Source organism: Ostrinia nubilalis, chromosome Z, assembly GCF_963855985.1.
Source record: "Ostrinia nubilalis chromosome Z, ilOstNubi1.1, whole genome shotgun sequence".
NCBI classification, from domain to species: Eukaryota; Metazoa; Arthropoda; class Insecta; order Lepidoptera; family Crambidae; genus Ostrinia; species Ostrinia nubilalis.
Window position 1 is genome coordinate 23,263,141 of NC_087119.1, and position 12,874 is coordinate 23,276,014.

Sequence of the window (12,874 nt, forward strand, 5' to 3'; positions counted from 1 at the left end):
ATGAACTGTAGATCGTGCCCAATGTAAAGTAAAGATTGAAAGGAAAAAAGATTAGACTGCCATCTTGTATACAAATAATAAAGATGTGGCAATAAATTACAGTAATATAATTTGCGTGACTAAATATTAATAATTATTGATGAATTCTTTTCAGGTTACTCGTTCACAGTCCCCGCACAAGTACCAACCAAATTCAAGTTCGGATCATAAGCAGCGAGACCAAGAATGTTGTACACACCATTCTCATCATCCATCGAGACTCCATTCCGCTGGCCTTTGGTTACGTAAATGCATTTAAGTTTCACTATTCCACTATCAAATGATTTGACATACATTAATAGGTATTAAATTGTATTAGTAATGTTTAACTGTTTCTTTAATGACTCGTGTATTAAGACATTAATAGCCAATTTTATTTCATTATCATAAATTCCATGACATAATGGGTTCTAATATGATGCAACTAAATACTTAACAAACTAGGCAAATTTAGTTTAGTAACATTTACTATACTTAGCTAATGTTTTTTTTATTATAGCTATCGTGATTTTTCTTGCCTAAACATGGCAGATTATAAGAAAATTATATTGAGTGTATGGGCGGAATGGAGGGCACGATGCCTACACTATTGTGCATTATTTTAAAACTATTTATGTTTAAAGTAATGGGCATATAATAATCTTTGGGTACGATATTAGGTGTTAGGAGTCCCATCTCACTAGATAACGCTAAGCCATCCCAGTGAGGTAGGACCTTAAAACAATTTAGCGATGCTTAAAATCCTGGCGTCTTGATAAAATAATTCAATTGTTTTCAATTAAATAAAATTATATTGAATGATGATTTCAATTAAATTAAATGAAAAAATAGAATGACCATACAATGAACCATTTAGAAGCCTTAGGTTCTTCATTGTTAAAATGATCATAGTTGAATATTTTTTTATAATGATGAATTAGCCTAAACAACTCTCATGACATTCAGTGTTCCCCTATTAAAAGAGGAAATCCAACTTATTTTTACGAGAGATTAAACGATCATGGATTTAATATACTTTTTTTTCTTATAATCCATTATAATTTACGAGTCGTCAATTTGAATGGATTGGTAGTATGTGATGTCCCTTCGTAGGCGCATCAGAGGAGGTCGTGATCATGTAATGTGGTGCTTTTATATTTGGAAACAAGTAAATTTTCAAATATCATTGTTGAATTCCTCTTAGTTAAGTTTTGAAAAGCATTTAGACCGCGATGGATGGCAAAATTCTTTTTTCTAAAATTATTATTCCTCTCTGATGACATTTTTATATAATGGAATTTCTCACCATCTTGATAAACCAACTGATGGGTTATGGATAGTAAAGTTTTAGGAATAAGAACATACTCAAAATATAAAAGTATTTTATCAATCTACAGGGATTGGAAGTCAAGATATAGTCACGTGGCGTGTGGTATTACTTATATGTTCCACATCGCTTATAAATGTGAACATATCTTAACTAGTAATGATCAAGGTGTGATAAGGGTTATATCTCTGAAAATATACCAATAGCGTTCGTTATAGGTTCGTATAAATGTAGGTTTACTTTGAGTAGCAAAGATATGCCTGTTCACTGCCGAAAATTATACAGCGAAAAGAATTAAGCACTTCATTATTTCAAATTATTTGTCAGAATTTAATTTAATTGAAATTTAAATGTAGACATAATAAATCTTTAGTTTTTTTACTTGTTTTTTAACAGCATTAAACAATTTGAATAGTAAGGAATTTAAACATCACGAAATACCCTTCTCAGTGCAAAAATTGTTCAAAATCGCTTGTGACTCATTCACAATTTATTTAATATGATGTTATTGAAAAAATCTTGGAATATCTCCAATTTATATTATTGCATGTTGATCCTCTGTGTAACATTTGTTTTGTTATTTTTTATACTTTGTTATTGACGGTATACATGAAGTATTTGATAGTACTTTTCATGCTTTTACGAGGATGTCAAGCCGCGTTGATGATTTTTTCTTATTAAAACAGCGGAATTAACAATAGTTTATAATAAAAGGTTAAATAATAATAATTACCTTGTGTGTAACGCGGCGCTACAGGCCTTTAAAATAACTTTGTTATAATTAAATAATGTTACGGCCACGAATGATTGTAAAAGTGTCTGTATACATTAGTGATTCACATAATATTATTAGCAGCCTAAATTTGCACCCTCGGCCTACTTGACTTTTCCTAAATATCATTTTTTCAAATTCAAATTCAAATTTATTTCTTATTGATGATTTGGAAATAATTATAAATCTTTCAATTCAATATCTTTACTGCATTCTACGTTGTACATAAGGTCTTTAACAATATATTGTATAGTCTCAAACATAGACCCGGTTTAAGCACAGCAACATTCTGTTTTACAAACATTTATTTATTAATTCGTCAATTTCAGAAATATTGAAAAATCTTAATTTTAACTGGAAGTACTTGATGTCATAATTTTAATGAAAAAAATATATTTTCAATTACTTGTAACATTCAGTTTGCTTATGTTCAGAAAGTATAACCAAAGTATCTAATTGCTTTTTCGAATGATTTAAACGCATTCAATACAGACAGTGTTATAGATTTATTTAGTTACGTACTATATATTTCTTGTATATCACTCAGATTATAACTTGTGATTTACATAGATAGTAAGACTTCAAAATATGTGTTGTGGATTCATAGACTCCGTTGACTTTCATGAAAAAAAAAATTAATGTGTGTGACTAGGGCTTTGAATGTTACACTCACGTCGATGTAAGTGTCACATTATCGGAACCGATATTTAATTGTTTACAACTTTTTCTATGTCTGTATTTGTATGCTCAGTATAAACTTTAAGAGCATTTATCTTTATATGTCTCTTTAATTAAGGTACCACTCAAAATCAAAACGTTATTGGTGATTGGCAGAGAGCAAGACAGATTACATAGGTTGTAATCCAGCCAGCTGTTTGTAATCGTGAAACCTTATTGTATGTAAATATTGAAATGACGTCAGTAATATACTTGTTATAAAGTAGATAGAAGCCAAAATAATCACATGCATTTCTAGGTTGCTATAATCGCTACGAGTATTGGTGTTTGTGTATGTTTCTAAGCGGACTGATATCATTCTAGCCCTGTGTATTGTAAACACATTTCATTATGCGGTAAATATTTACCACTAAATCTTTGTAATATCAGTTCGCTATTATTTAATTACAACACAGTGGTGACTTTAGTCAGAGAAAAATTGGTGTAAGTTCTAAACGATCTATTGGAATCAAATTTTGTGTTTGTTATCGACGCACACCGAAAGCTAAATTATTATTTCTGGTAGTCTGACGGCTATTACTGTGTTATCACGACATGCATTCATTGTGTTACTATATCGCAGCTTAGATGTATACTGAATAAATAATCTGTATTTTTCACATTCGCTTTTTATTTCTTACCTTTTCCTCGAAAAACTTTTTAATATTGCTGTCGAGACAAGGCATATAGGTATGGGAATATAGCGTACCTAACCCTAACGTTAATTGGCTTATTAATTTGGGTTTATTCATTGGCACAGGCCTAGGTATGAGTATGAGTTGATACAGATCATGCAGACAATTTAGTTACGTATATGCTTAGGCAAAGGACAATGTTCGTTCTCCATACATTGTTCGCCTAAAGAACCAACAATTTTGACATATTACTACCCGAAAGCGAAATAATACGATTCTGTGTGTAAGAACAATGATTCCTGATGGACACTTGCCATAAAATTAATGATTAAGAATATTAAATCACAGCGATTTTATAATATGTCGTTTATGACAACATGGCGTCTAATATATTGTGTGAATGTATGAACACCGATTCGCGAAAAATGTTTTGTATTGTCGTCACGCCGAGTCGCAGCCAAATAGTATAAAATAATAGAACAAGTTTTAGAAATACAACTCGGCATTCCACTTTTACAATATGCCCACATATTGCACGTAAATAAACAACATGAATCGTAGGTTGTTTCCACCCTTGTCATCTGACACATGAAATAAACTCCTATTGTATTATAGATATCGAAGCCGAATCGTATATAATAATAGAATGGGTTTTGGAGATCACTCGGGGTTCCACTTTTATAAAATACCTACATATTACATAAAAATACCACGAATCATGAGTTTTCTTTTCACCATTTACATCTGACACGAGATAACAAACTCCTATCTCCATGACTACCATCGTAGTCTATGCCAAAGACTACAATATTTTAAGCAAGAAGTTTCAAACCTTAGCGGCTACGGTAACCCCTGGGCCACATACATCATGATAACATTCGGTCGACACCGGAACGAAGTCTTGCGATTATGCAAAAAAGCATCGTATTCTAGTGCGGCTATATCACGTTCAACCGGGGTTTTAATTCGACTAAAGTCCTGACTAAAGACTGGAAGAAAATACGCCGCATTGTATGAGCACTTCGTGTTCGTTAAAGCGGCTTCAGATCTAGAGCCCACATAGTTTTCTTTCCAATAATATCCGCAAGTAGCGCTGCATGATCTTTACAACAAAAACGGCAATAGTTATTAAGGTGCCAAAATTATATGATTACTTTGGCACGGTATTTTAAACGTTCGAAGATTTGTCATTTTCATTCATTTCTTCATCATCATCATCATTTCAGCCACAGGACGTCCACTACTGAACATAGGCCTCCCCCAATGACTTCCACATCGCACGGTTGGTAGCGGCCTGCATCCAGCGCCTTCCCGCTACCTTTATCAGGTCGTCGGTCCACCTTGTGGTGGGTTGACATTGCAGAATATGACTTTTGATAGGTTCATCATAGAATTCGGCGGGGATATCCTCACGGAGGAAGTTCGTAAAAGGGCGGAACAAGATCTTATAATAATGCAAGGCCGAAGCTGTTACGCGCGTGCTCCTACGTGTAATCCGGCGAGTATGCAATAAATAGTAATGTCTGGTAAATAGTGGTAATACGTATCGTTCGTTCGTTCGTTTCAGCCGAAAAGACGTCCACTGCTGGACAAAGGCCTCCCCCAAGGATTTCCACGAAGACCGATCCTGCACCGCTCGCATACAGGCACCTCCCGCGACCTTCACCAGATCGTCGGTCCACCTAGTGGGAGGCCTGCCCACGCTACGTCTTTCGGCTCGTGGTCGCCACTCAAGAACTTTCCTGCCCCAGCGGCCATCAGCTCTACGAGCTATGTGCCCCGCCCCGTCTATGTCTATATGCGCTACGATTACAGGGTATCATTTTGCATAGTCGCAAGACTTCACTCCGCTGCTGTCAAATCAATGTCGCATAATGTTATCGCAATGTGTGTGGCCCTTGGCCAAATCACAGAAGCCTATGCGAAGAAAGAGCACTTGAAAGACAATGAAAATCAGGGTTACCATTTTATAAGATCTCCTCACTATTGAGGGTAACAAAGTAACATTAATAATCTAGCCATTAATTACATTTATTACCTATACGAGAAAGTAAAGCAACATGCGGTTTTATTTTAATTTGTAAAATATTTGTAACAGTTGTTCTAAGTTTAGTTTTACAACAGTATTGCTGTTTCAGCTGTCACTGTGAAGCTTTGGGAAAATAAATAAATAGAAAAAATATTAACATAAATATTTATTTAAGGTTTTATGTTCATTATCATAATATGCCAATTTAAGTTACACTGTGTGACAGTCTTTGACACTAAACAAACTCTTCAGCTTAATAATACCTACCTACAGGGCGTTTTTATAGTTACTCTTGCTGATGAAACAAGAAGGGTTGATTCTACTACTGAAATACAACTACTTTTCTTACAGGACCAATATCAAATTCTCAAAAAAATTCACATCCTCGTGATGGTGATAATTTCTATGGAGAGGTTTTTTTATATTCGGTCTCTTGGGATAAGTTATTCCATTTGAGCAGTAGAATTAATCCTTTTTATTCGATCACATATAAAAACAACACAAGTGTTTAGGAAAACTTCTTCTTTGGTATGGTATCACTACGGAGTTATAATGTCGGCAACTCTGTATCACTGACTTGTAACTTTCAAACAGCATGAATAATAAGGGCACCACATTGGTTTTCTTTCTGAAAAAAGGCTTTCAGTTTTAGTACTAACCCTTTAGCACTATTTCATTGAAATAAAAATACAATAAACGCACAGAAGACTGAAATTGAGTCAAATGACGTGACATTTATAATTTGTTGACATTATGACAGTTTGACAAGACTAGGGATTGAAAAAGTTTTAATTGAAAAAGTAAAATGACAATTTATTAAAACGATTCACATGGATATAATCGATTAAAAATATTTATAAAATGTTCTGATACTTGCCTGTAGCGATTATCCAATCCTGGTTTCTACTGAAAAACTACCTCGTGGCAAGATTTTAATCCCAACTAATATTATAAATGCGAAAGTAACTCTGTCTGTCTGTCTGTCTGTCTGTCTGTCTGTTACGCTTTCCCGCTTAAACCTCGCAACCGATTTTGATGAAATTTGGCATAGAGATAGTTTGAGTCCCGGGAAAGAACATAGGATAGTTTTTATCCCGGTTTTTGAAACAGGGACGCGCGCGATAAAGTTTTTCTGTGACAGACAAAATTCCACGCGGGCGAAGCCGCGGGCGGAAAGCTAGTAAAATAATAAAATCTATCTTCTCTTTCACAATCTATAAAAGTTCATTTGGTCTATTATTATACATGTGCTATGAATGAGGGTTTTCGCGATTGAAAAATCCGCGAGATGGCAATACGTAGACGCGAGGTCCAAATGCTGCATGATTGGTGGATATCTGTCAATGTCATGTCAAAAATAACCAATCATGCAGCATTTGGACCTCACGTCTACGTATTGCCATCTGGCGGATTTTTCAATCGCGAAAACCCTCATTGGCATAGATTATGAGAGACTGGCAACTATACTAGGTTGATATCAGGTGATCCGTCTGCTCATTTGCCTCCTGTCACATAAAAAAAAAATATATATGTTTCTCACACTTCAACTGGCATTGGATTCAACATCGGATTCTGACACTTTTACAGTTATGATACCATGAATATCAGTTTATGGTCCTAATTATTTTTATTTTATTTACGACCTTCGACCAGTTGGACACTTTAGATATCTTCTTGTAATAGTGTCAAACTGTCAATATCTTTTTAGCTTTTAACGCAAATCTAGTCTTCAAAGCAGTTTAATCGATTTATTTTATTTTCAAAATCGATATTTTATTGTCTATGATGGCCGCAGGAACATCACTATACATGGACTCCCAGCAATAAAGTACGGTAATGCCTCGTACAGATTTTATCGGCAAAAATTATGGAACTTGATAGGTTTTAGACCATGCCACGCACCAAAACGTCCGGAAGTTGTAATAGTATTATAGAATAAACGTTAAAAGACTTATTTATTTAATTTTTCAATGCTTAAGTGTCCATTAGAATGAAAGGGTGCTTAATGTATTAAAAAAAATAGAAAATAATTATGATGGGTTAATGTTTTTGGGCGGTTTTTTAGGCGGTTTCTGACAATGTCCTTTCAACTTATAAGACCTAATTATTTTGTTGTATGGATTTTTTTAAAATTGTCTGCAAAGGAGTCCTTTACACCTTGAGACTCAGTTCTGAGCTTGTGCTGTAAGAAAAATAAGGCTTCTTTCTTTCTTACTGATATTGAAACTGCAAGATTAGTACTTTAGTTACTTGACATAAAGGCGTTTTACTGGCTTATTATTCCCTTCTATGATCTGAGCTTATTCCACTATTCCCCGTTGAAAATCCCCGTGAACAAAAAGTTCACTAATCCCCGTTAACGCCAAGTGGAGCTTATAATGGGGAATAATTAACTAAAAAGTTCATCCCCATTACGTTAAAAATAAAATCCTAATATAAGGCACAAGAGTGCGTGACTTTACCTGGCTAGCTCGCACTTATTACGAAGTACCTATTTGGTGAATTTCATTGAAATATAGGCCGACAACGGTGATTGAGTTTCTTCCACCACTTCTCAGCACCAGCCCATGTTATCCCGAAGTGGGGTGGTACTGGTAGGGCAAGCTTATTTCGGACGTGTTTAAGCGCGCCCTAGACAGTTCCTAAGTTCTACATTAAAAAATTTTGACTTTGAATAAATAACTCAAATTATTACCTAACTTTTAAATGTTATCTGATTTAGAAATAAAGCTGTCTCCGTATGATTTTTCCATACTAAGTAATTAAAATTAAAATAATCATAAATGGTTGACTTTTGCCCAGGCATTAACATAACTTTAATAAATTGGTTGTAAATCCTCATTTGGAGCTTGCCACTGCTCGCAGTGACGTCAGCAGCCACACAGAGTGACGTCACAGTACTCAGGGTGGTGGTTGGGACTAAATATTGCTATAGCATGGATGTCAATCACTACAAGTCACCCTGTATTTAAATAATAATTTAGATATAAAGATGGTAGGAAAAAAGTTTAGGCATATAACAACCCTCTATCTCGAAGGTATTGATCGATGTGATCCTGAGAGACCACCCACGCACCTGAGTGGTCTTTATTTCATTACTTTCGCTTCCGCAGCGGCCGCCATTAGACCAACAATCGATAACTCTTCCAAGGTACATAAAATTATATAATTACACAAGCATGGACCTATAAAAAAAGGCCATGTAACCAAGTAAACAAAACACTTAGTGTTAATTAACCCAAGGCAAAGAATATAAAACATGATATTGGGTGGGTTAGGGAGAATTCGGCAGAAAACGTTTGCATTAATCTTGTACGAGATCTTGAGTGTTACAGATTTCATTTATACCTTCCTAAGTTGTCCCTTCGCAAATCTCTAAGGCATCTTGAGCATGGTCACTTCATTAGACTTAAAATGTGGGTACCAAAGACTACTATTATACAGGGTGTCCCAAAAACAATGGATAACCCTGTAACCATCGATAGGCCTCGCCATGGTCTCCCTAACGTCCAATTTTGACCCCAGTAAAAATATCACCGTTTTCAAGATTTTTAAGTTTTTGTGCATTTTTAGAAAATTGCCACCTGCGATTACTTTTTCTCATGCCATTTCTACAAATGAGGATACTTTTCAATCTAGTTTTTTTCCTAATCACAAGGGATAGTTGGGCTATCAAAAGAAAAGATTAAAGTTCAACAAACTAGTTTAAAAGTATGAAAATTTTAAGAAATTGCAGAGAAGAAGGAAAAATTAATTCATTATCTTGCACTTTTGATCAGCCGTCGTGTAAAAAAATGTAGGAAGACCATCGTGCCCATTACCTTAAAAACTTCCTTGGTTAATTGAGATTCTAAAAAGGTATCACAAGCCTATGTATTCTGTATTATTTTCAACCGACTTCAAAAAAAGGAGGAGGTTCTCAATTCGACCCGTATGTTTTTTTTTTATCTTATGGCTACTTGAATAGCAACTAGTATGAAAACTGCAAAAATGAGTTTTTCTCGTAATAGTTAAACTAGGACTGCATAGTGGCATTAAATACAAATGGATAATTTTTAGCGTAGGAATTTTAATAAAGCAATATTTTATCATCATCATCATCATCATTTCAGCCATAGGACGTCCACTGCTGAACATAGGCCTGTACCCCAATGATTTTCATAATGACCGCTTGGTAGCGGCCTGCATCCAGCACCTTCCTGCTTACCTTTATGAGGTCGTCGGTCCACTTTGTAGGTGGACGTCCTACGATGCGCTTTCCGGTACGTAGCCTCCACTTGAACCCTGTTGCCACTTGATTCCTACGCTAAAAAGTAGCCATAAGATAAAAATAATACAGAATACATAGGCTTGTGATACCTTTTTAGAATGTCAATTAACCAAGGAAGTTTTTAAGGTAATGGGCACGATGGTCTTCCTACATTTTTTTTACACGACGGCTGATCAAAAGTGCAAGACAATAAATTAATTTTTCCTTCTTCTCTGCAATTTCTTAAAATTTTCATACTTTTAAACTAGTTTGTTGAACTTTAATATTTTCTTTTGATAGCTCAACTATCCCTTGTGATAAGGAAAAAAACTAGATTGAAAAGTATCCTCATTTGTAGAAATGGCATGAGAAAAAGTAATCGCAGGTGGCAATTTTCTAAAAATGCACAAAAACTTAAAAATCTTGAAAACGGTGATATTTTTACTGGGGTCAAAATTTGACGTTAGGGAGACCATGGCGAGGCCTATCGATGGCTACAGGGTTATCCATTGTTTTTGGGATACCCTGTATAGTGGGTACTTTCAAGGAATTTTTCCCAATACAAGTCTGTGATACAAGTGAGCCATTTTGTAATATAACAGTGTCATAAACCTATTTCGTCAATAAGTATAATAAAAAATACGCTCGCATATCGCATATCTAATCCAGGCAGTGCATCTCATTAGTTATTTCCATACAAGCAAAACAAGATTTGGTCAGCATAATTAAGTGCCTTTTTCCTGTGATGGGGATTTCGGTACGCATGCGGATCCTGGTCTCTCTAACTAATCTGTGGCGTACCCAGTATTTAATCACGGTGCTGGTTGCATGCAAGTAGCCCGCGTAATCGTAAAAATAATTAAATGCAGTTATGCGGGTAGCCTGCATGCGACCTGCACGCATCACTGAAAAAAGACACTTATTTATTTATTTATTTAAAATCTTTATTGCACACATAAATAACAGTGGTACAACAGGCGAGCTTAATGCCATGTGGCATTCTCTTCCAGCTAACCAGAAAATTAGACAAAACAGAGAATTTAAGTAGGCGGTGCAAAATAGTACAAATACAAAAAAAAACTTATACTAATATAATACATAAAATATTATAATATATTAATACAAAATATATACCTACATAACTCATCATACACTTATGATGTAGCCATGAGAATATAAGTTTCGACTTTATGAGAATTACTTTGTACTCCTTTTCAAATTGCTCCATGAGTGGACAAGGAATGCTATTTTCATTTCATATCTCAGATAAACAACTATTTATTATCAATAAAACCTTTATTAGCAGTAAAATACACTTAATAATATCAATAAATGACAAAAATATCCTAACAATACCAGATCATTAAAAGTTTTAAACACCAACACCGTTTTAATAATATGTCATGTACTTTCTAGAATCACAATATTAAATTATCAGAATTTCAACAATTATAATGATTTTAATGAGCTTAATATTTATTAGCTACCTAGGGGAATTTCACATTTTGAGGAGACATAGTAACATTAATCGAATGTTATGAATTCGCACTTGCAGTTTCAAGTTACAAGCTAAATAGGTATCTTAATACTTTATGTACTAACCTATCTACTACTATAGTTTCTCGTTACTACATTAAACTCCATACATATACAAATGCTACATTGTCGTTACCTAGAATACCGAGAGATTTTATTAACCCAGCACCTTGCTAAATCTACATAGTTAACATTGATATTAGCAAGTTTTAAAAAATTTATGACATCACAGCCAAACTTTTTTACTAAACTATGTACTATAAGATACAGGCACAAAAATATCATTAATTTAATTCAATAGGACAAAATATATGTTATGGAAGACTAAAACAGACTTATCATTTAAATGGACTATACTGTATAGGTAGGCTGCTTTTAAATAATTGTTTTGTTGCAAATGTTTCTACTTTCAACTGTTAAGGAAGTTTAACATGTAAACTTCTTTTGTCAAATCTTTCAAATTTTACATTACAATAATGGTTTAGAATCGTTTGATCTGAAAATGATTTTGCTATTCATTTATATTACCGCAACCACTAATTAAATCTTGTCTTTTGTAGTAATATTTCATGCATATTTAAATGGCAATGCTCCTAAAGTAATCATATCGACTGCGTCTCTGGTCTTGAAGCTGGCCGATCCGCGAAGCAGTGTCACAGTCTCGACACACACCACAAAAGGTGCTGGTTATCATGTGAAAAGGGCTGCGATAGTACAAATTCGGATCTTTCAAATGTTTGTTGTGTTTATGACAACACAAATGAAGATATACTTCTAACATAACAATAAAAGTGCACACATATGCAGGAAATACGGTCAATGTCGGTAGTAGGAGAAGTCTGTGGCTGAATATGTTGGAACCAGCAATGATGCGCTCTTTCAAAGACTGAAACTTCTTTGTTTTAGTAATATACCCTTTCGGAAACTTAGCATTCTTGACTGTCTCTGCTCTTTGCTGTATTCTTCTCGATCCACTGTGCACAGGAGAGTCATTCTCTACGAAAGGCTCACCAGTTTCATCGTTTACCATGTAAGTCATAATTTCGCCAGTCTCGTCATCGCAGCAGAACCTCCGTATAGTAGGCATCTTCTTCGAAAAATATAATATTCCTGCAACAAAATAATAAGATAATAAGTAAACGACGACAATAATCACCGATTTAGGTGTGTAACACCAAACGAGATTATGATGTAAATCTGGGTAAATGAAGCATTCAAGCACAACACAAAAACTCACCAAACTAGTTTCAAGTTTTCAAAGTCGTGGTTGGTGCTATGTATTTCTGGGTTAAAATATGTTTTTACACTTTTAAACGTAAACTAATCTTGAAGAAGAATATGAAATAACTACGTATTTAGTGTTTTTACAAAAACATTTCAGAGAATTATCGTAGACGTGCTTTTTCTGCCAAATCCGAAAAACACAAACATGGCGCATTGGCGTCAGTCAAGAAGTTATGGAAGCCAAGTGCCAAGGCCAAGCCAAGTGAGCATAAACAAGCAGCTTTATTTTTTCATAGTCATTGACTATAACAAACATTTACGGAAATGCAATGGCTATATATGCGATTTTCAGAGTTACAACTGAGCT

The 12,874-nt window shown here is 34.6% G+C and overlaps 1 protein-coding gene and 2 long non-coding RNA genes across 3 annotated transcripts in view; 2 read left to right on the forward strand and 1 right to left on the reverse strand.

Moving 5' to 3' along the window:
* LOC135086710 (importin-7) overlaps nucleotides 1-3,454 on the forward strand; it is a 28,618-nt gene extending 25,164 nt beyond the window's left edge. Inside the window, exon 14 of the mRNA XM_063981487.1 lies at nucleotides 155-3,454. Coding sequence (XP_063837557.1) covers nucleotides 155-210 — 56 coding nt within the window. The 3' untranslated portion in view covers nucleotides 211-3,454. The remainder of the gene's footprint in view (nucleotides 1-154) is intronic.
* The window catches only part of LOC135086721 (uncharacterized), a 227,931-nt gene that overhangs the window by 186,024 nt on the left and 29,033 nt on the right, over nucleotides 1-12,874 (forward strand). The gene's annotated exons all lie outside the window — the stretch shown is intronic.
* On the reverse strand, nucleotides 11,025-12,736 carry LOC135086902 (uncharacterized). The gene is made up of 2 exons (XR_010260638.1): nucleotides 12,521-12,736; nucleotides 11,025-12,393 (listed from the first exon to the last, which is right to left on the reverse strand). It is a non-coding gene; the product is annotated as an uncharacterized LOC135086902 (long non-coding RNA).